The 24032-nt window shown below is 39.1% G+C and overlaps 1 protein-coding gene across 1 annotated transcript; it reads right to left on the bottom strand.

Annotated features, from left to right (window-relative positions):
* Positions 1 to 380: 380 nt before the first annotated feature.
* Positions 381 to 22240, bottom strand: SLC6A4 (solute carrier family 6 member 4). The gene is made up of 14 exons (XM_010301504.2): positions 21912 to 22240; positions 13684 to 14292; positions 12809 to 12943; positions 11765 to 11984; positions 11207 to 11345; positions 10686 to 10820; positions 8724 to 8827; positions 7909 to 8036; positions 7443 to 7555; positions 6505 to 6636; positions 5266 to 5365; positions 4810 to 4910; positions 2741 to 2908; positions 381 to 2010 (listed from the first exon to the last, which is right to left on the bottom strand). The coding sequence occupies exons 2-14, from the start codon at positions 14144 to 14146 to the stop codon at positions 1936 to 1938; spliced, it is 2013 nt and encodes a 670-aa protein (XP_010299806.1). The 5' UTR covers positions 14147 to 14292; positions 21912 to 22240; the 3' UTR covers positions 381 to 1935.
* Positions 22241 to 24032: the final 1792 nt, after the last annotated feature.

Below are 24032 nucleotides of genomic sequence, written 5' to 3'. Positions count from 1 at the left end.
AGTGGCAATGAAAGAACATATTCCCTTTTTAAAAATAGTTTAGGAGTCTTTTGTTTGTAGTTCCAAAAGAACAGTCTTTGTCCCTTCAAGTTATTTCCTTACTTGAAGTTGGGCTTGAGACTTAAGTGAACTCAAGTCAATAGCTGAAGTGTAAGAGGCCTTCCAGGAGGTGCCTGCACACCCAAGGGAGAAAAACCTTGGCGGAAGCAATGAAAACATTTCAAAAGGCAAACACACCATCCCTGCTTTCCTCTAATATGGTAAATTCTTTGTGCCAATGTAAACTCTTCAAGAGGTTTACTGCCTGCTGCTATGAATGCATATATAACCTTGTTAATTTTAGCAGTATGTTACCTAGGTAGACCATGAGATACAAAAGAGACTTTTATCCTCTATTTTATTTTACTTTCGCTATAATCTATGTGGTAGAGTAAAAATACAATGCAAGTTTTTACATAAATTGACAACTACTGAGGTTTACCTAAGCTTCTACATAACTGCAGCAAAACTCTTGTCCTCCAACTGACTTGGCAGTTGCAGTCAGGTTGAAGGGCAGTTACATTTGAAGAGTGTGTATATGCATATAATATAAAGAAAGAGGTTAGTATGTGCATGGAAGTTAATTTGCATATCAGTGCCTCGAAATTTATTATAAATGGTTCTGATGAGAATCAATCCTGCTGAACTTGTTAAAAAAAAAAAATGCCCTCCTTTTTTTCTTCAGAGTGAAAATCCAAATGTGTTCATATTACAATGTGAGCTAGCAAATCTTCAAAGTAGGTTTGTATAGTTTGTTAAATGTACTTTTGTCAGCCAGCCAAAAGGATTATTCTAAACTTCAGTGGTGTACTAGGAAAGAATAGAAAAAGCCACAGGCTCCAGCAAATTTCAGGTGTGAAATTAAATTAAACAAAACAAAACCACAAAACAACAACCAACCAAAAAAAAAGCCAAACGTAAAATAAAACAAAGTGGAGAAGCAGATCTTTAAGATTTTTAGGTTTTGGCATTGGAACTAAAAAAAAAAATTCATTGTTGGTCTGTAGTTTCTTTGGGTATGTTCAGTCTGTCAGGACAATAATTTTGTGAATATCTAGCTTATTATGAAAAGAGTTTAGGAAGTGCTAGCAACTTAGGTACTTGTCAAGTAAGCCATGATGAGGTTTTGTGGCTTGATTGGGACTAAGGGAAAGTGAAACCTACAACATTACAAAAAATGCTTTTGTAGTATTTGTATGCAAGAAACAATAGAAACTGTTACCATCTACAAAATGCAACCAAATGTGTATGTTAATGTATGCAGAGCTGTATATAGTGCTGCTCAGGATTATTTCCTCTTTCTCTGTCTACTCCACTACAAACTGAGGGATTGAAGGATTGACTATTTTCTAGTTTATAAAACCCTGTGTTACTCGAGTAACGTATGGCTATTGGAAATATTTTTGTGTTTTTCAATGTAGTTTAAGCAATTAGAACCTTATAAGCGAATACGACATTGCCCAGTACAAACGATCACATTGAGGAAGATACAGGAGTACTGCCACAGACTTGGGATTCTACACCTAATCCTACCCGCTGATACTCGTCCTATAGTGGCTTATGCAATCACACACACTTTCAAACAGCCCCAGTGCCCAGGCGTGGAGTAGCGGTATTCTCATGCACACAGACATCCTCGTGTTTCCAGAATGAGTTAGTTCTCAGGCAGTTCAGTCTGGTTAGACGTGCACAGTAGATTTAATTGAATTGCTTGGATTAATGTGCTGGAGGCATTGTGTTTCCAAATGCCCGTTGTCAGTGATGCAACCTCCACAGAAAACTCCTCCATTTGTTGTCTTGGCTGGAAATGTAATTCTTTGGTGGTGGGGGGGGGGAAGAGTATGGGGGAAGTTAGATTTTGTGCTCCCCCTCTCTTCCCCCAGAAAACAGGTTAGCTTATACTGCATTCATGCGGATGTCTCCAAAAGGAATTTCTGTAGCTGTTTCTGGAGTAATGCTTTTCAGAATACGCTGTTGGAAAGAAATCAATATTAGAAACTTACTCATTTTAGAGATAATATGTAACAGGACAGCCATTTGGAAAGAGATTTATAATAAAAATATTTCTCTGGTTTGAGTTCTACCTCTTGAACCACACAAGGATGTTTTGGTTATCTCAGCACTATGAAGAGGTAAGGTGCTATAGAAGTGCACAGTGTTATTTTTTTAATTATTTGTGACATATAATGTGAATCAAAGTTTGACAGATGTCATATTAATGCTTTAGGACTTGGATACCCTGAGCCAACTGAACATATTCTTTCTGAACTGGTATTTATGTGAACTTACAGGAAATCCCAAAAATGTCATCACTGGCTGCCACAGATTTGTGGCAGAGAAATCTTGCTAAGTGTGGGAGAGAAAAAGAAACTTGTTCTTACACGTATACCCAAGGGAACCGATCTTTCATGTGATACTGGGTCCTGTGTGATTTCTAAGAAAAGCCTCTAGTTCACCAGAGCTTAAAAAAAAATTACTTGATTTACTATTTGACATGAATATGTCAGCGGCCTCAGACCTGGGGAGATTTGTGAATCACTCAGAATGGGCAGAAGATAATTAGCTATCAGCTGGCTAGGAACAGAACAGCAATAATCCTCAAGTCCCAGGTCATCAGACCCTAGAAATATCCACATGCAATATTTATAGGAATCACCTCCTTCCTGACAGTCAAATAGAAGCAACAGAGCATCGTGGATACCTCCTTAAGTGTTCCTGGAGTGATGATCAACCGATAAACCATGTAGATTGGAATACAGATGATAGAAGAGGTGCCTATGCAATAACCCACTACTGTGGTCCAGTAGGGATAACTGTAATCAAAAAGCCGTAGCTCAGGAGGGTTGGACAGAAAGCTGCAAGTGACGAACTGAAAAAGAAAAAGAGGGAAGTATGAATACATGTCTTTTGATGGCACACGCTTACTTTAGGGAACTCTGTGTCCCAGCGTAGCATCGAACTGAAAAAACCGAGTAGGGCTCAAGAAGGATTAATTATGTGTCGACACTGAAAAAAATCCTAAATGACAGTATGGATTGGGTGTAGCCCAACCAGTAACTGAAAGGAACTCAGTAAAATTTCTCACGTGGATTGCTTATTCCATAAATACACATGGTATGGTTTCTTGCCTAAGAAACATTAGAGAGAAAATTCAGGACCACACTTGTACATTTAAAGGGGGAAAAAAAAGATGTTAGATAGACAAAATCAGATTGATTGATACCAATGTGCAGAATTTCATCCAGTTACCCTTGTATTGAGCCCTATAACTTGATTCTAGCTAAAGTACCCCTTCCAGAAAGGCATCATCTTAATTTTAGGCCACCAGCAATGGGAAGTGTACAGTTTTAGCTGCTTGTCCCATATTTAATCATGATCAGTGTCACTTCTGCTTTGCCTGAATTTAACTCGCAGCCACTGTGGTGGTGGTGGTTTATACTGTTCTTTATTGGGTTGTTGACCCTTTTAATGCTCTTTCAAATACTGTTAAAGTACTTACCTGTGGTAATGACCTTAGCTTTCTGCTTTCTCTGTGATAAGCTATACAGATTCCATTTTTTCCCACTGTTTCTTATTTTCTACACATTTTATCTTTTCTGTGATATTTTCCCATAGCATTTCAGTTCTTCAGTAGCTTTTACAAATGTTACTGCTAGTTTGGATAGAGCACGCTTGGCATCAGCTCAATTAATGCTGTCAGATCATTTTCCTGTGCATATCAAATTTCTTATGAAACAACAAATACTTTTAATTGAATATTGCAGGAATAATATTTGTGACTGTCCTTGGAAGGATGTCTGACTCCCTTTTTTCCAGAGTATCATCATCAGATCAGGATTACCAGCAAAATTTCCATACAAAAATAACATACTACCTTCTGGGCTTTCCTTAGTTTAGTTTAATTTCCACAGAGAATACAAATAGCTCTGCCTAGTAACCACATCACCAGAGCTGAATTCCTCTCTGTTTATTTTACTGGTTTAGAATCGCAAAGAGGACAGTAGTATGAAAATTATTTGTGGTGTCACACTTGTATTTATAGCCTTTTCGTCCCTTCTTTTTCTAGGAGTAATAAAATGAAAATCTGCTAATTATACACTGATCATTACAAGTGTTTTGAATTCACTCTGTAGGTCTTAAATCTACATTCTGTGCTTCATAAACTCCCATCTTGACCTGCTCTGCTCCCACTAAGGGTAGTAACAATAAAAGATAGCATGAACTAATTTTGGATCAGGAAATGAACACTTTATGTTAAAATGCTATGAATAGTACTGCTGAGTCAAACATTGGGACAGTATTTCCAATTCTGAATTATAGATTTATAAAGGTTGCATTTAACTGATGTAAATTTTAAGTGGAGTATTCTAAAGTTCAGTCAGCAGTTGCTGAGACAGAACATTTACTTATCTTGGTTTTTCTCCCCAGACAGTATGTTTCATCATCATCTTTTATTGTTTCATTTTGCTGAGGTAAATATAAAGCAACAAAACAAAGTAACTTCAGCAGAGAGAAGGAGAGGAGTTATTCAGAACCCAGTCTTACTTATGTAGCTCATCTACAAAAATCCTTAAAATAGTGATTTAGTAACAAGACCTTGCAGCATTGCATTGGATTTTTCACTAATTGAACCTGTCTGATTTAACAAGAATTGTTACTGAAGAGCTTCACAAGAAAGTTCTGTAATGAAGGTTTTAGAAGTCTAAAAAACTGCATTTTTCAGTGGTAGTTTTCTTGTGCTGGAAAGAAAAAGCAATAAAGAAAACTCACCAGAAGGAAGATGGGACTAATTGCTACCCAGCAGACTCGCCAGTACCAGCCTGGGGTGAAGCCTAGCATTTCTTTCACATCGTTGCAAAACTGGGTGATGCCTGTGGAGATGAGAGGCAGGAGAGATACAAGTGACAGCAGATACAAGTTGCTCGTAAGTAGATGTACAGCATTTTGTATGCACAGCAAATAAATTCAGAATCCATCATGAAAGGCTGTTTTATTCCTATAACTCATTTATGTTAAATCCTTGATTAGTCTGAATTACAGCTGTTGTTACTTTTAGATGTCAACTGTACTTCTGTCAGAGAACAGTTAATAATTCTCACAGATTGGGTAATCAGTGGGTTTATAAAAAGGTTTTGTAAACTTTTTTTCCGGAGACACAAGTGATCCTCTCTGCAGAAGCTCAGGAGTTTGGGTTAGCAATGTTTGTTGGTGTGGCAGCGTACGTACCATAGAACCAGGCCACCGCAACTGCTTCCAGAAACACAACAGTTAGGACAGCTGGACCAGTGGCATATTCTTCAAACAGCTTTACCACATACGCGCCTCCCTAGGAAAGAGATCATATTATCAGTGAACCAAAGATCCAGTGAGAGAAATCCTGTAATACAGCTGTCTATTTATTATTGCCTTCATCTGGAGCAGAGTGTTCACAGATGGGTAATTCAGTCAGTTCTGTTGCTTTGTGGCTGTTCCTGCCAGTGAAATCCTTGAGCGTGCTGATGTTCTGCTCGCTCTCCATGAACATATTTCACCAGTGGAGCTGCCATGCAGAAAAGCTAAAACAGAATCTGCTGGATTTTAATGAACAAGTGAGATTTGATGGGATGGCTTTTTGCATGACTTCTGTGATGGCATCTTCTTCCTCCAACTTGAGTCATAGTTACTGGACAGGAAATAAATAAGGTGTTAACTTTGCTTGCTTTCCATTTGGGATCTGGAATCATGAAGGAGGAGAGCATTGTGTGTCAGAGAGGAACTAAGTCTCCTTTTACAGCAAATGCTTTAAATGAGAAGGAAGTTGCACATAAATGAGCAAGTGGCGTGAAATGTGACAGGAAAGCCAAGTATTTTTTCCTTGTCCCTTATGATCATTACACTTATTAGTTAAAATGGTGCTTGTTGTGAAAATGAAATGCCACAAGCCCCACAGAGACTGTTTGGTGTGACTGATGGTGATTTCTGGCCTGATTTGATGAGGAGGATCCAGGAAATTCATTGCTAGAAATTTCGGGAAAACAGCAACAGTCCATTACAGCATTTTCTAGCAGATAATTTTTTACTATTTTTTTTTAATTCAAAATACATTTCGAACATTGCAACAATGAAGGTAACAATTCTTTTTTTTTTTTTTTTAAACATGGAGTTTTTGCGAACAAGAAGTAAGCCACGTACAAAATGTGGAAGATTGCTTACTAATTCAGCAGCGGGAGCAGCGGCTGCATCATTTATGATGTATGGCACATCAGAGTTTTGCTGAATTGCAATGGGATCGTTTTGCAAGGCATTTCCTAGTGAGAGATACTGTTCATGTTAATTCTAAAAAATAGATTTCTAAAGCGTAAAGAAAACAGGCTGGAGATTTAATCTGATTTCTTGAAACTCTCTTCAAAAAGCACTACCCTCTCCAAGATGTCATTTGCAGGAAACTGCCCGTAAGGAAAGCTGAGGGGTGGGTAAAATACTTACAAATGTCAAAGTTGCTAATGACCCCAGAAAGCAAACAATGGTCAGACCAAGGACAAACAATTCCCTGCGTTTGCTCCAGACATGTGGGAATTCATCCAGTACTCCAGTAATCACTCCCTCTAGTCCTGCAAACTGAAAAGCATGGAAAACATCACTGGAAAATAGAGGGCAGTTTTACCTGCTTTAAAGTGGGTTTCAATGCTTAAAGGAGCTTTAAAGCATTGAAATGCTGGTGCTTTATTCTGCCTGTAGAGTTGGTGCGACTTGTTCAGACAGTCTTTCTTCAGAACTTTTAAACTCTTCAAGGTGGGGATTTAGTTTTCAGGTATCAGTAGGAAGTGCCTATCATCCAGATAAGTTCTCTATTGCAAGTAATAGGTGCTGATAAGGGGTAGGTGGCTCAGTAGAACCAAGATTGTGCAATCAGCTGAGTTCAGCTGTCCTGGAAGGAGCTGGTTCTCAATCCGAAAAAAGAGGCTCACGTGGCAAGTTTGTAGAACATCTCCCTTTTGCATCTCGAACATTTCCTTTTTGGCCACCTCCAGTTCCCACCTTTTAAATCCAATTAGTGTGAAAAAAATCCAGAATTTAATAATTGCTTTGTGAAGTTTACAAGTACAAGAGAGGGAGCCTGGAAGGCTGCAGTCCACTAGGAATTTATGAATCAAGTGCTTTGGTTGTGTTTCCAGGTCTGTTACAAATTGTCACAGTATGACACTGACAAAGAATTTAATTTTATTTAGACCTATTTAGGTCAAAATCGGAGTAATGGTTGCTGTCTTACAGAAGGCACACGGAGATGCCAATCATGCTTTAAATGCTTTAGTGATAGTGCAATATTTGTAATTCTGTTTCTTCTGACATTTGCATGGGGGGGGGGGGTGAGGCCGTACACCAAATATGTGAGAGGTTCACTGTCTTGCGTACTGTCTACTCACCGTGCTGTCTAATCCCAGCGTGAGCAACATCAGGAAAAAGATGATGGCAAAGAAAGTAGAAGCAGGCATGTTTGCAATGGCCTCAGCATACGTAATGAAGAGAAGGCTGGGTCCTGATATTAGAACAGAGATAATCGTCAGCGCCGTACTGCTGCGAGGAGGACAGGCTGTTGCACTGTACCGTGTTGTCTTCCAGGGGAAAACTTGTCCCCCTAGGCTGTTTTGCAGTGTGCAGTTATCACCGCGTCTGTGAAGCTGCATGCAATATGGTTTCTATATGCTGTCTTTATGGAAGAATTTTTTAGCTGTACTGTATATTTATAACAGTGCCCTTATCATAAAGTAAATATCCTGATATATACTAAATATTTTGCATAACTTGGGCTGTTCTCAATCTAGAAAATAATATACAAATATAGTCTGTCTTAGAAGCAGTTTGAGAGACGTGTACAAGACGTTAGCCTACCAGTGTCTTTGGCAACTTCTGATACATCTTCATTCCTCATCTCAGCCATGTATCCCAGCACAGTGAAAATGACGAATCCAGACACAAAACTAGTCACGCAGTTCACGGTACTGGTAACCAGAGCATCTCTGCAACACAAGACCTAGCTCATATCAGGGAATCGGCATCTGCTAGAAAGGATAGTTTACTACCAGATGGAATAAGTTACGGATCTGGATAGACTCCTACAAAAACTAGGGGAATACAATGAAAAGAACAAGCAGCTGATTGCAAAGAAAGAAACAAAAGACATGACTACTTTTTCTTCTTCAATTTCAAACATTCTGTAACGTTAGTCTGACACTGGATTGAATCCTGGATGTGTACTGGTGTTTTAAAAAAATAGGAATTACTACAGGAACAGTAAAGAATCGAGAATTTTATTTTACAACTTATAAATAGAATTTTTTAAGACAGCAAGGAAACAACTATAAATTGCCTTTCAGCTCAAGACTCTCAATTTCCTAACTGACTGCTGAGATTAAATAATAATAATGTGATCGTTTGGCAGGGGTTTAGTCCATTTTGTTGTGGCAAGTTTCTACATTTTAGACTCCTTGCTGTAATTGGTAGAGATTATCTCTCTTCAGAACGGAAGAAATGTTTTAGATTGCAGGTTCTTTTGATAAGGACTTTTGCTCTGTTCTGCTTCTGATTTGTATGTACACAGGTCTGATTATTACAGTGCCTTTCACCAGCACAGTGTTCCTTTTTTGTAAATAGCCACAGCTACTTTTACTAATTTGATTTTATGTATAGGATAAGGTAGAACTCACTGGTAGCAGTTGTTATGGAATTTGTTGTAGCTGGCATAAGCCAATAGGACCCCAAAGCCTGGACCAAGGGAGAAAAAAATCTGAGCTGCTGCATCCACCCAAACCTGAAAAATATTGAAGATCAAGAAAAAATGACATGAAACAGATCAAATGAGTTCGACATATTCAGAATATCACATAGCCCTACAGAAACATGTTTCACTAGCCTGCCTATATTCTAGTACTGATCTAGCAAACATTTTGTTAAGAGGGCATGTTGAAATATAAATATTTATTGTAGATCTGTGAGGGCTGTAAATATCCACTATAATTTTAGTGCCTGTGCTGTGCTTATTGTAGCTTTTTACACTATTCTAAGTACTCACAGGCAGTTTCACTTCTGACAGCACCTTAGATTAATTCACAGCAATTTGTCAGGAATCAGTTTAACACAACTTTTGTTAGGTATAGAGAGTGTTCTATCCATGATTTTGCAGTGAGCTTGGCCCATGTTCTTCCAAACCGTGTGCGCTATGGAATAGTCCCTTGTTTGGCTCTGTGTCCTCCAGGCTAAGTAGTAGATGATTGCTGCTCATATTTTTCCTACACTTAATGGAAATACATGACAGTGTGGGTGCAGTTCTAGTCCTTAGGACTCAATTCAGCTTTGTTGTAGCCATGACAGATGCAAGTGTGATGATCTTGTTATGAAAAGCCTGTTGTACTTGAAAAGTGGCCACAGCCTTAATGAGTAGTGTTCCTAAAGTACAATATCAGTTCTCTTTCTGAAGGTGAAAGTCATTCATTTATCCTCTTTTGATTGAAACATGGAGTTCATTACAACTCATTTCTAATATTCTCTTCCATCGTGAGGCCATCCTGTATCATCCACAGACAGCTCTGTCATCGTCCAGCACACAGATTGCGATCTGTTGTCCTCACTTCAGATACATCCAATACAATATCAATGCCCTTTATTGCTTTTTCAGAAGATGTGGTCCCTTATTGGAGAGGCTGCTTTATCAGAGACTGGTGTCTTTTCATTTCCTCTTCATTCAAAACTCCCCATATCAGCTGGGCAGCAGCAGACTTGCAAACATTAGAATTTTTAATCTTTGTATTTGTAGTATTTATTGCTTTGGGGTTTTTCCATCACCCTCCTCACTAGACACTTTCATAGGCAGTGAAGTAAGTGTGGCCTTGAGCCTGATGGACTGCTTGTCATCCACGGAGTTCAAAGCTGAATCAGAGACTGGAATGCTTTGGGTTTGTTGGTTAGCTCGGTCTTGTCCTCATTCCTCCTTTCTATTCACATCTTGGTGGTGTGTGCGGGCCTAACTGATTTACTCCTTCTCCACATGCACTCGCATGCGTTACTCAGTTGTGTTGTAGTTAGTGGCTACAGAGACTCTCCTTGGGCTTAGCTGCCAAAGCTCGTCACAGGATGGAGATCTGAAGTTTGAACTCTAGTAACTTGCACTATTTAAATACGGGCAACTGTGGACACCGTTGGGCTGTGAAAAAGTCTGCCCAAACACGTAAAGTCAGCCCCAAAACCTGCAGCTAATCCAGTTGTTAGGGCTTAGTAAATTTATTTTGCTCAGTATGACTGTCACAGGTAAAGGATTTTGTTGCAGTGTAGCAGCAATCATAGCTTCTCGCTCCATGTCAGGCTGTTCACCATTTTCCTGGCAAAAAATTGTTTGGTCACTCATTTTCTTTCTAATCATATCACTAATTCTATTCAACCACTATATGGGAACCCCACTACTAGTTCAAGCTAAATTGATGGTAGACTTTAAAAAAAATCTTTATAATTATGGAAAGAATAGCATGAGTGTTTAAACAAGAGCATGAAGCCAGGCTTTTAAGTCCATGCTCAGACATCTGTTTAAATCATGCTCTATGATGAAAATAGACATTGAAGTATATACAGGCTGATAGGCTAAAAGCAATCTCTACCCTTTTAAAATGTTTTTTTACCTCAGTGGCCAGGAGTTTCTGCCAGTCAGGTTTCAAGTAGTAGAGGACACCTCTCCAAGCCCCAGGCAAAGTTGCACCTCTCACTAGCAGGATGAAGAGTATGATGTAAGGGAATGTGGCAGTCACCCATACCACCTGTAAGGGAAAACAGTAAGACAGCATTAGCCATGGGTAGAAAGTTATCAGGTGATAATAAGAATGAGTTATTTTTATTATAGCTCTTAGCATTTAGAACATCTTCATGTGAACTTCTCAGAAGGTGTGTAAACAGACAGTTTGCACATCTGTACCCATGCTTTCTCTTGGCAGGGTTGTTCTTGTCCAGAGAACAGTGATGTGACTTGCTGTTGTAACCTATTACTTGGATAAGAGTAGGAGTCACTCTGCACTTCCAAAATACATGAGCCTATAATCCCTGTCATGAAGACAGTCTGGGATAATTCTGTCAAATTAATTGGCTCCTTTAGAACCGCTGCTAGACTATACTGTACCAAGTTGATTTGTCTTGCTTTTGCATTCACCTTGCCAGATGTTTTGACCCCTTTCCAGATGCTGAAGTATACAATGGTGAAGATTAACAATAAACAGAGGGTCAATTGCCAGCTAATGCCCCCCAGGTCATCCAGCCCATTGGACCTGTGCACTTGTAGAACGTGGCGGCTGAAAGAGGAAAGAAAAACACAGCATAGATTTTTTTTAATAAATACTTAAGTATGCCTTGAACTGTCCCATACTGTGGTCTGAGCCTTACAAGTTGTCCTGAGGCCTTGATAAGTAGCCTTCAGAGTTATGTCATTTTGAATATTTATTGTTTTTTAATTAAATCTTGATATTAATGGTACACCAGTGATGATAAATGATAAGTGATGACAGCTGAAAATGGTTAGGAACCTCTGATCTAAAATATAGAGTACCCTCCTATACACCCTAAGCTTACATACACCTACAAGTATTTAGTTATTTGACTAGTTCAGAAAAGGGTACCATTAATAAACAGCCCTGCTGCCCCTCCAAAGTAAAGCTTGCTACATGTTCCACCGTTCTCTCTAATATTACTGTCCTCACTTACATGCACTTACGTATAAAATTCTTCTGCGGGAGAGATGGAGTGCTGGGACCAGCTGACATTGTCCTTGCTGAAGTAGTTCGTGCAGTTGCCTGTGTTCCAAGCATTTGTGCACTTAGTCCATGGCAGCTCCGCCGTGAAGGAGGATACGAGGTAGTAAAAGGCCCAAGCCATAATGGTGTTGTAGTAGGAGGCTACGTAAAGATCTATTACACAGATGGCAAAGCCAATTCCTAGTAAGGCAGGAAATAATTACATGAAGTGAGTGCAAGTTTTAAGCCCCCCCCCCCAAAAAAAAAAAGAAAAAAAAGAAGGAATTGGTTATCACATCAACTTCAATTAGTAACTGTCTAAGGCAGCTCTGCAGGAGGTACACGTACCCTCTCAAGTGTTTACAACACTGGAATTTCTTGTGGCTTTGGAAACACTCAGGCTCCGATTCCAAAAAAGCATCCTTAATCAAGACAGAAATGCTTACATATTTTTTTCCAATCTGTTCCTAAATTCCTGGAATTTGGAAACAGGCATCTTGCACTCTCAGTAAATAAAAAAGACAAGACCAGACCTGTAACACTGGGAGCAAGAGTAAACGAGCGTATAGGACAGGTTCTTCTGCTCTAAAAGACTCTGTGGTAGGATAGCAATCGACAGACCAGGCTGAAGATGGGGAATAATTTCTTTGTAATATATTTGTAATAGAAATAGTAGATCCTTATTCTTTCCTGGTTTTAATTTCACCTTGGATTCACGAATTTTGCACTTTGTTGATTACATTTTTTTTTTTAATATGTTTTCATTGGGTCAGAGATGTGGACTGGCCTCTATCTAATCACTTTGAGGGTTGCACGTCATATGTGTATACAAGAATACACACACACGTCTGCAGGTGTACATAGAGTTTTATGAAAGCTTTCTTTGTAAAGCCAAAATCTTGTGTAGAACAAGCCTTACTTTGTTTTGGTTTTTTTTTTTTAATTTTCTTCTCAGAAATTTCACCTTTATAGGAAAATCTTCCAGTTATTCAGAAAGTTCCTAGTAATTTTCCATTTCTCTTTACCTTTGAATATAGGACATATTTTTCTCCAAATTGAAATACACCCATTCCTGTGGTACTGTCCTAGTGCTAGTTCCATATAGAAGAGAGGAATCCCTCCAAAGATGGCCATAATTGTGTAAGGAATGAGGAATGCTCCTGCAAAAAAGAAAGTAGATGATGAGTAGAACTCTTCATAGAACTTCTCTTCCAACAGTACCAGCACTCCATAAACAAGAGTTCCTTTTATCCCACAGGGAAAATGCATTTTCCCTCCCTAGCCAGTGTGCCACACTGAATTACCATGGGATTTCTTTTAAGAGTAACTACTTATTAGTGTGAATAAGCAGCAACACCCAGGCCAAACTTCTATCATTTCTGTAACGAGTAAACACAGGATTCACCAAGACTGTACTGGCTACAATGGATACAATTGTGAGATGGGGTACTGCTAAAATAATTTAATGAATTTCTTCAGTAAAATGCCTTTGTTACATCAGGGAAACAAGGACATAAGATCTCCTTGATTAGATTTATATTTTGGCTGATATGTCAGTGAGTCCAAGACCTAGCATTCCTGATGATTTGGTTTTGATGTGTTAGTTTATCTGATTTTAAAATACTCCTTGGGACAGGGATTGAGTCTTTTCTCTTGGAAAGTGGTTCTGCATGTAACTGGTTCTCAGCTTCTAGTTGTACTGATTTTTTAGATCTTGCTAAATAGTTTTTCTTCCACCTTGATGTGTCTAGTTATCCTATCCCAATATTTAGGTTTTTCAATCTGCTTGAAAAGTAATTTCCCCTTGGTCATTTGTTGTATATGATATTAAAATAAGCCACTAAATTATCCATTTATGAGCAAGGAAGTTCAGCATTAAGGAACAGAACTAGTCACTGACCTCCTCCATTTTGATAGCATATATAAGGAAATCTCCACACATTTCCCAGATCCACTGCATATCCGATGACAGAGAGCAGAAAGTCAATTTTTTTACTCCAGGTCTCTCTGTCTTCTAGCTCCATCAGCTGCTGCTGGCCTTCTGGTCCGCAGGTGGTGGAAGTGGTGGTTGTAGTGGTGGTTGTGGCTGCTGGGGCAGTGCACTGGGCATCTTCCACCTCTCCCATCCCATTGCAGGGAACAGAGCTCTGAACTGCCGAATAACCGTTTGAGATCTGAGCTGCCTCCCCCTTATCTCCCTGGCTGGGATGGACTTTATTGCCATCCTCCACGAGCCGTAGGGCAGATTTAGGGTTCCTGACCAGAAGTCCGTTCTCTTTACAATCTTCTCCTTCGTTACAGTCTGAGACATCTTTCTTGGAAGTCAGTGGCTCAGTCTCATTGCTTGTTGCCTTTTTTTCCATTTTTTTCTGAGATTTGTTCTGATCACTTGCAGACAGACAGTGGCACAGAGTCCCCTTGTGGCTTGTCTTCCCACGCTTTTATTCCCAGAAATTTTAGAATTCTTCTTCCATATTTAAATCCATCAGACTGAAGGCACAAACACCATCTAAGAAATGAAAAACAGTTAAAAATCTGTTACAGGGCTTACTGATGCTGGCAACTTTCAAGTTACAGCTGACAGATTCTGTGATTAAAATACTTTTGGAAGTAATTAACCATCACAGCATGCAGTGTGAATCATTTAGCAGATAATCCATTTTGTACAGAGAAGGGAAGGAAGCAATCATCCTCTTCTAGAGCAGAAGTCGGTGTACCTGGCTTATAACCTCTCAGGCAGATTTGCTGGACTTTGTGCATTGTTGGACAACTCACAGGCAGTCACAGTCCTGCTGTCTTCTGGTACCACCTTCTCCCGCTGAACACCGGTTTCACACCCAGGGAGATTGCGGAACTCCCAGTTTGCAAAAATGAGGGCAGAGTTTAGCATGGCTTGTATTTTCATAAATTCATCCTGTGACTTCTACTAACAATTTCTAGATTCACCCAGCATGAAGGGAAAAGAATTAATTAAACAAATATGAGTTAACAATGGATATACAAATTATATTTCATGACCACCTTTCTTCAGAAATCCCACAGTGTCTGCTATGTTTAGCAGCAGACCTAGAAGGCTTAAACGAAAGTTTAGAAAAGTATTTAAATCTCAGTGGTTTTGCATCAACTAACTTTTGAGGCTCAGTCAACACTAATAACAAGGGGGGGGGAAAGATCAGGAAACTTCAATTCGATTGTTTTGAGAAAGAACTAACACGCAGGTCTAAAGGACAAAACTCATCCCTGGTTTTAATTTCTTGGGGAAATAAAGGCATCTTTCATTCTGTTTGGATCTGCTAACGCTGTGGTTCCAGTCCCGGGAAGGGTAGTGGGCACTAATCCTGTGCTGCTGTCCACTGCCCGCAAAAAAAATAGGCACTGGGAGAATCTCTGGTTTTCCCTGCCCTTTTCATATGTGCTAGAAGTGTAATCCAGGGGAAATAAACCATGCCAAAATAAAGAAAAAGTATAAAACAATTAACTTTTCCTTCAGAACAAAGAGAACAGAAAAAAGAATTGTGATTCAGTGGGTCATGTTTTGTTTTGTGCTCCTTTGTTCGGGAAATGTAAATGCCCAGCTGCCTTTACTCAATAAAATCTTGAAATAGGAGCTGATCCTCTGTACTGTAAATTCCCTGGGGTAGTAACCTTGCTTTCTAGCTAGCAAAGTGTTACACAATCTACACGATGCCACCACATATTACCTAATTTTTCATTTTCAAAGCATTTTACCGCAGTAAATATCGTTGTCACATCCTAGCAGAAGCAGCAGCTTTATTTCACTTTTAACTGTTGGAAAAACTAAAGCAGAGAGGGGATCTTACTTGCTCATTGCCAGAATCTGTTCATTGCCAGAGCTATTAATACTCAAGTTTTTCCCAGCTTTATGCAAAGAGAGTTTGTTAAACCTCTGAAACATTTCTCAGTGCAAGCAGAAAGAGAAGGAAAGTTAGAGCTGCAGAGCAAACAGGAGGATGTTCTCGAGATGATAGAAGTAACTTGAAGGTGTTTATAACTTTCAGAAATCTCTAGTTCTTCAGGCTTACGCTCTGTCTTTACCCAGATAATGGTCTTTTCATCATATAGCAAGCAGTGCATCATTAATGCTGAATTCTTACAAGAGCAGTACTTTGCTATCATTAGTTAATCATCCACAAAGACTGAAACATCTTCAGAGTTCTAGAAAAAAAAAATAAAATACTACGGCAAAGAACAGGAGTTTCAGTTTTACCTGCAAGACTATAAAACCTGAATGTCTTTGGAGTCCGAAACCTTCCAAATGTCCCAAAAGAGCTTATGTAGATGAAAACAGTCCTACCACCACTGGCAGCAAAATAAAAATCCTAGGAAAAGCCACAGCCAATCGTCCCCTTGTATAGAGCACATTAAAGGCAAGGCAGGAATATGGAAAAGTAACCTGAGCCCTTCTGGACTTTATACCTCTTACTCATATATGGGAAAGCAGTAAAGGATGTTGATTTACCTGCATTATCTCATGAGACTGAATTTTCCATACTGAGACAAACTCTTACTGTATTTATAAAACACTTCATTTCTGCACATAGATACTTCTTGGCACTTTCTTTACTGAAGAGATGTTGTTGAATGTATTGCTGATTTCCTGGATCTGTGACAATCAATATAGTTGTCTTATCCAGAAATAAGCCCCTTCTGGTACTTTACAGACCACAGGAGAGAAATATCACATCATTTGAAATATTTTTGTAGAATTTTCAGTAGTTTGAGCCTCAAAAATGCAAAATGATGCGTGAACTTTCAAGGGCTTGAGCTGGAATTTGAACTATTCCTTTCTGAAAGAATTACAGCTTGTCAGCTGCCCTGGGAAATCCCTGGAGTGATGGCCTCTACAGCTATGCAGTGGTGTTCACAGTGGCATAGTTGGCACATGAAAACAGAACAGTTACAGAATCAGAAGGTTTCATTACACTGTAAAAAACTGTGAGAGAATGTACTTTCCCTCCTGTTGTTACAATTCAACAACAAAAAAATTATCTGCAGGAATTGTAACTGCTACAAACAGCATAAACAGCTGCAGAACTAGAGCTCCTGGGGTTGAGAAGTATGCTAGGACCATTAGGGAAGATATCCAGGGAAAATTACGCTAACCGTGAAGGATTTTGCCCACATCAGCCACCACTTCATCTCTGTGCACCCATCTCTCAGTAGTTACAGCTGATAGTATGACAGTGAATGATGTAAGAAATGGCAGTTTATTGCCTATTTTCAATCTGAGCTGTTGCAAAGGTTGCTCTTACATAAGTAGACATTGGCTTCTTATCACCAACATAATTGGCTACAGAAGAAAAAAAAAAAAAAAAGAAAAGATAGCTGTGCCTTCATTCTGTTTTGATCTGTGTTTTGTAGATGTGACTTTGCTCCTTTGAGACGCCCTAAGTGTCTACGCCTTTTCTCTCTCTGGTAGCTCTGAACAGAGATTATTCTAAAGGGCAGTTTTCATCTCCGTAACGCTGTGCAGCCCAGGAGCACGTGCAAGGTGCCGTGCTGCCAGCCCTGTAAATTGTGTTCCTCCTCGCACAAAGAGCGAGCAAAGAGGAGTGATCCTCGGCTCTGCCCCAGAGAAGCACCCTGTGACAAGCAGCGTGTCCTCCACAACTGTTCCCTGCTTTCCTTGTTTGTTGAAAACTCTAGGATGGATAATTGAAGACATGTGTTCCTACAAGCTTGGCTGAAGCCACCAACACAGTTCACATATTAATTAAAGCCAAATATTAATTAAATTATAATTTTTGGTTACTCCCACACAGAGCTAAACTTGAACCAGCACTGCAGGTGTGAAAGACCTGTATATCCCCCGATGAACAAAACCAACTCCATTGCCTCTATCAAAGCAATCCTCAAGGAGCATCCCTATCCTGGGATCCAGCTCCTTCCTGAGCAGGGAGCCGCACAACTGATGTATCATCGTCTTGTGCATTTCTTGAGGCGTGCAGGGACCTCTCGTGGCAGTGCGGGAATCCCTTCCCGTTAATGCTCTGCCATGTAGTAAACCAAATCTTTCCAGCACACTAAACCAAAATGATTCTCCTGTTCTCTGTATTTTTTTTAAAGGAGAAAATTGACTTTTAATGCATCTAGGAGATTAAAACAATTAGGTTGAGGTGCAGCAAGTACCAGATGCTTTAAGGGAGGCAAATCTTAATGCCTCAAGTCACCTGGGAATACTTTATTTGAGGTAGGGCAGCAGTGACTTCCTGAATTCCTCAGCACAAGGCTTGTTCAGCCTCACTGTGCACGACTACAGAAGTCATTACTTGTCTCCGCATGAGCAAATACATTTTAACTCACACAGTTGCAGAATTTGTATATTTGCATATGTTTCACTTCATACAAATTATGTCCTTTTTTTCACGTGCTAATTTTATAAACCGAGTACCAGCCACTCACTGGATTACAGCTGCATTCCTCTTGCAAAACTCACATTTCCACTGTCGGTCACACTGCTCCTCCATCTGCCGCCTTCTGTCCGTTTACATGCTAGCACTTGCAAAGAATTAAAGTACTTTGAACCCTAAGAGAAAAAGTTAGCCTACAGTGTTGGCAAATAGAATCAAACAAAAAGATGATTTCTGTTAACTTGACCTAAAACTCACTTTTATCACAAAGTATTTAAGATTGTTAAAATTATACAGCTGCTTGACTGCATATTACATCTTGCGGTAAAGTTGCAGTTCATACAGGCAGTTGTATGTAAATGGAAAGAGTCCAAGGAAATTACTTTTATCTAGAAAATCACGCAAGTTTGTATGACAAGATAGAAATCACATTTCCCCTGCAGGAAAAGGCTGTGCTGTCTATCTGTAGGTACTGTTCTCACCTCTGAGCCACAATATCAACCACGACCCTCCCGACCGCCACGTACCTGGGTGTTTCCAGGTACTGCACTCTGATAAATTTAACAGTCAACATTTCTGGTCTTCGCCCACATTTCCTCACGCAGCCCTAGTCTGTCTTTTTGCAGAGGAGGGGAGGTACATGACCTGGGTGGCAGTGAGAACCTTGTAAAGATTATTCCTTTTGACAGGCTTTTGTGGGCTGGCGAGTTCCTGGTGTGCTGCATGCGCGGTGTGAAGGAGGCTTCATATTTTCCCTCTGGTTTTGCACGGGCCAGGAGTAACGCTTTAATCAAAGTTATTATGGGATAGCTCAGATGCTCCCATACCGTGAGGAGTTGTTAGAAAAATAGAAATTTCAGCCAGTTAGATCTTGAAACTAGATTGCCCTAGGTGATGAATTTTACCTGCTGTTTGTCATGGATGAGTCATATTTAGAGTTCATAACTCAAAAAATTAATGCCTTTTCCTTTTGAATGTGTTCACATATACTGATTTCATTAAAACATGAGTACCTAGAATAGCCTTTTCTATTAGCTTGTTTCCATTAGGTGAGCTGATAGCAAGTGCGACAGATTGTATTTCAGATTTCAAAATGGATATTCATAAGTACATATTAAGAAGATAGAGTCCCAGCTTTGGTAGGGCTGCTGGTAACCCCAGAACCAGAGGTATTAGGTGCAAAGCAGATATCAGCTGATATCTAGACCACCCCTCAACAACTGAAAACTGATTTCTTCAGGATTTTTTTTTTTTGAGCTATGCTTCTCTAGTCTAGCTTAAGAGAATCAAAACTGCCTTTTGATAAAGAGTGATCAAAACCCACTGAAATTAATGGATCCAGTGAATTATTTCCATACATAGCAGGTCTGATCCCAGTGCCAGTGATTTTAAACGTAACTGGATTGGGTATTCTCACACGTCACTGTAATATGTGAGTATTTTATAAGAAACTTGCAATATGTAGATAACAAAATGGATCCTGTCTATGCATATTTGCAGTTCTCCAAGGGCTTGCTCACATCCTTATTAAACCAGAGTAGAACTGTACTCAACAAGTAGTCCCAGTGGGACAATGGCCCTTCTGGGAGAATAAAAGGCTACTTACCAAAGTAAAAATGGCATAAGTAATGAGCTCTCTCCAGTCAACCCCTGTATTCTCAGATAAGGCTAAATATAAGTATGATGTGGAAATAGTGCTTCTGAAAGCAATAGTATTGGGGGAATATAAACCTGGACTGCAAGTTTTATGTCATAGTCTCATCCGTGTTTCAGTCTGAAATTAAAAAGTCAGCAGGAAAGAGAGATTTTACCTTTAAAAAAATCATTGAGAAGACAGGCATTGCATTGTAGTGGGAATGCTGCCAAATTGATGACAGTCATTTAAAGAACAGGGCGGGGGAAGAAAATGCGTTTTATGGCTCAAGAGTGTCCATACGTAGTGCAAGGAAACAGATAAGCTTAGAGGGAGTGATATTCCTTTTGTATTCTTCCTCAAATTATTTATATAAACCCGAAGGAAGAGTCATAACACAGCAAATATCACCAAATAAAGAGAGCACTGTTCCTTGATCTGACTCTGTAAAGGCAAATTAATGGGCACGACGTTTCAAGTAAAAGACCTGTTTGCAGACGCAAGTCAAAGACTGGCTGCACATAAATGCCAGCATTCACACAACTGATGTTTGTAATGTTTTTTCCTAAAAAAAGTAAAGAAACAGTCATCATTGTTTCCAGATGATGTTTCCTTGAGGGAGACTTGTTAATGGCTATCTCGAAATTGCAGCCCCTTTATTCAGGCTCCAAGTTATCCCATAGACAGGTGTCATTATGTTGTGTAAGTTCTATAAAATACAGATTGCCAGATCAACAGAGCTGCAAATGCAGAGTTTTGGAAAAAAGTTAAAACATTAGCCTCAGAAAGGACAGCAGGATACAGAATGAACATTTCTTTAGGCTCTTATTGCTGTTCCTAATGAAAACTCAGTGGTTTATATTTTCATGAAGGAAAGCAGGAAAGAGCTTAAATACATTGCACATTTCCATGTGTGGGAATAATTTAGGGGGTTTATTAAATTCCAGTTTTGGGGCAGTTTTTCTTAATTTATGTAACCATTTGAAATTCATCACATCCAGTCCAATTAGAAAATGGACTCGCAACAGTCATTTGCTATATGCCAAGTTTACAAAGTACTCTCCAAGAAAATTACGGTCAATTCACTCATCAAAAGCACCAGAAGATGAAGCCCAAGTGAATGAGACCTTTCCTGGTAAAATGCCTGACAGCTAACAACCCACATTAAAAGAATTCCACAACATTTCTAAGAATCCAAATCCATTAAATGCACGATCCTTTTCTCCTCAGGCTTTCTTAACACATCAAAACATGTTTTCCATGATTATTTACATATTAATTTATATATTTATTGCATTCCTCGCTTAAACTTCCATATTACTTAGCAAACTAAGCCAGCAAGCCAGTTGGTTTCAGTAGTAAACATGATTGACTATAAATATATATACAACATACTCTTCAGATTTATTACTTGTAATAAATCTGTCCCATTGAGTTAGATAATTTACTGTACTGGAACAGTTTACCTTTTAAAATATGACTTAATGTGGTTAATAAAGCTTACTTTACCCTTTTAAAATAAATAACAGTTTGCCTTGATTTTTATTGCTTCAGATTCTGCTTCTTTATTTTTTCTTATAGTTTAATGCTTTTTTGTAAATTTTAAGTAAACTTTACATTCATAATACAATTATGCGACTGTTAAATCTCTAATTTCAGATTGTTATAATGTGTTCTGCTACAGACATTTGTCCAGCAATTATAAATGTTGGGAGTCAAATGCCTGAACAAGTCAGAGGAGAGCCTGTCACATCAGAAAAGCAAGAAAAAGCATAAAAAGTTTTAAAAAAAAATCAAAGCAAACTTCCACCAAAAATCAGAGTATCTTTTTTTCCCCAAAAAAGCTTTGTTAGATGTGCATTTCCCCAATGTTTTAGAAATTACTCTATGACTTTCAAAGTTAATTTAAAATGAAACAAAATATAGTACACATATTTTAGATTATCATTAGTATTTCAGATTTTATAACCAAAGTTGAAAGAAGCAAGGAGGAGTGAAAGTTAATGAAACTCTGGTATCTGCTGGCTTCGGGAGGTAGGCTCTGAAGACGGCCGTCTAGGAATCCGTCTAAATTTCATAAAGTACTTTAGATATCGTTGCGTTAAAAGCAAAGTTATAAAGTACCTGTCTTTCGGGTCGGTTTGAAGCGCTCTCCTTGGAGTTATCCAAGCTCGAGTAACCTTCACCCACATTTACTTCAGAGTCTCGGGAACTCAGCCTGTGGGCAACTCAGCATCTTGGTGAGGTTTTTGTACACCAATCCCCCTCACATGGTCTGATTTCCAGATAATCTGCTGCCAAAGAGCTCTTGAAGAATTTTTGCGTCACTTTAGACAAATAAACTTTATGTTTCACCAGGGCTGCAGCTCAGTTTTCCTCCTAGAGGTGGGTGGCTACATTTGTTCCGATCAGTTCAAAAGAGCAGGATCCAGTGAAGGCAGAGTGAGAAGGAGGGAAGCTTTCCTGGTAAGGGACAGGTTTGCCGGCTGTGATTACAGCTATAAATAACAGGGTGGTGATGATGGAGACAACAACCAGGACAGAAGTTTTAGGGGAATCAGTAAATGACGAGTTTGCAGGTAGGTCTGTAAGTTACAGAAAGGACTGGGATATTAGCTATTATCATAGTAAAAGGCTTGGAAAGAATAATTTTTATTGTTGAATATTTACATTATTTTAATAAAGAAATAAGGTTTAGTTTTCTTTTAAAACATTAAGCACAAATTCTTTAAAGGCATTTTGCTGCTTCAGTAAACTCAACAAGTAATTTCCTTTCTTCCTACTACTGCTCGAAATATCTCACTCAACCTCTGACACATGCTTTTTCTCCAGCTTTTTTCATCCAGGATTTCTTCATTCTTAGACTTTACAATTTGTTTATAAAAAGTCATAAATCACAGATCAACAAAACAGTGCCATAGTTTAGGTGGCAGATTTGAAAAATAAAAAAAGTAGAAGAAAACCAGCATGGGGACAAATAAGAATAGCTAATTGTTAGAGCAACAGCAGTTTTGCTGTAAGTGGTTGCCAGTTTTCAGAGATTTGTTCCAAACAACCGAAAAGAAAACAAACCCTGAAAACTGAAAAGCATAGGGATATAATTAGCACTTTCCTTCTTCTGTCTTCTGGTCCCTTAATGACAGCAGCAGCCAGCCAGCAGCGTGTCATTTGCACCATCTCTAGGAGAGCTCAGGAATTGCAATTACAAACATTAGGGAGACGTATCAAATTTATTTGTGCTTTTCCATTAATTCTTGTGGGCAGCATATTAAAAATGTTTTGTCAAATTAAGTTTGTTGCCTTCGGGTGTATCAGCGATTCATTGATCTTCTCGTGAAAATAGCAATATCTAACTCATCTTCTCTCTGCCATGCTGAATTCCCCTCCTGCACTCTTCTTTCCAAAATAAACAGTTTTGGTCACGTTAATCTCCGCTTAGCTGTGGACAGGAAAAAAAACCCCACAAGTTAGTGTCCTTGCACGTTATAATCATTCACAGCCTTCCCCATTTTGTCCTATTCTGAAGGCATTTGCAAGGACAGATACTATCACGCCTTGGTCACTAAACTTTTATGAAGGTCGAAGTACAATGTTTTAATGCGTGAGAGTCCATCTGTGGATTAGGTCCTGTGCTTCGGAGAGCAGGCTTTTTCTTTCTCGAGAGGACAGATGGTACGAGGAATCTGCCTTCCCTTTTGTACAGATTTCCAGCGCACTGCTACTGGGAGACTGGAATGGATTTTCCAAACTCCCTTTTTCTACCCTCTTACAAGAAATAAGTTCTCTCTACTTAGGGTCCCTCTGCTCTTTATATAATTACAGCGGGGGGGCTTCAAATTTTTAGGGGCATCGTGACCTCTGCCTGAGATTTTTCTCCATCTTAGTCTCTGCTTAGAGTAGGTTATTTTAACAAGTTCTGAAACACTATTGCATACCCTTCATCTTGGTCAATGCTTACACTTAAATTGCTTTCATCTGCTCACATCAGTGGCACCCAGTGTCACTGGTTCTTTTTTTAGGGCATGCAAAGCTGTAATGTGAAAAACAGCATATTAAGAACACAAACCCACCTTTCATGACTTATCCTGGCCTTTTTGTTCAGTTGATTTTTTTGTTGTTGTTGTTATTAATGTCTTCTGCAGCAGCATGATTTTTTTTTTTTAAATTTCTTGCCAAACAGTCAGGAGCCTTTGGGGCATAATATAAATAACAGACTTGAGATTCCAGGCAGACCCCTAAACTTTA

Source organism: Balearica regulorum, chromosome 19 (genome assembly GCF_011004875.1).
Source record: "Balearica regulorum gibbericeps isolate bBalReg1 chromosome 19, bBalReg1.pri, whole genome shotgun sequence".
NCBI classification, from domain to species: Eukaryota; Metazoa; Chordata; class Aves; order Gruiformes; family Gruidae; genus Balearica; species Balearica regulorum.
Note: the sequence above shows the minus strand (reverse complement) of the source record. Positions and strands in the feature narration are given on the sequence as shown.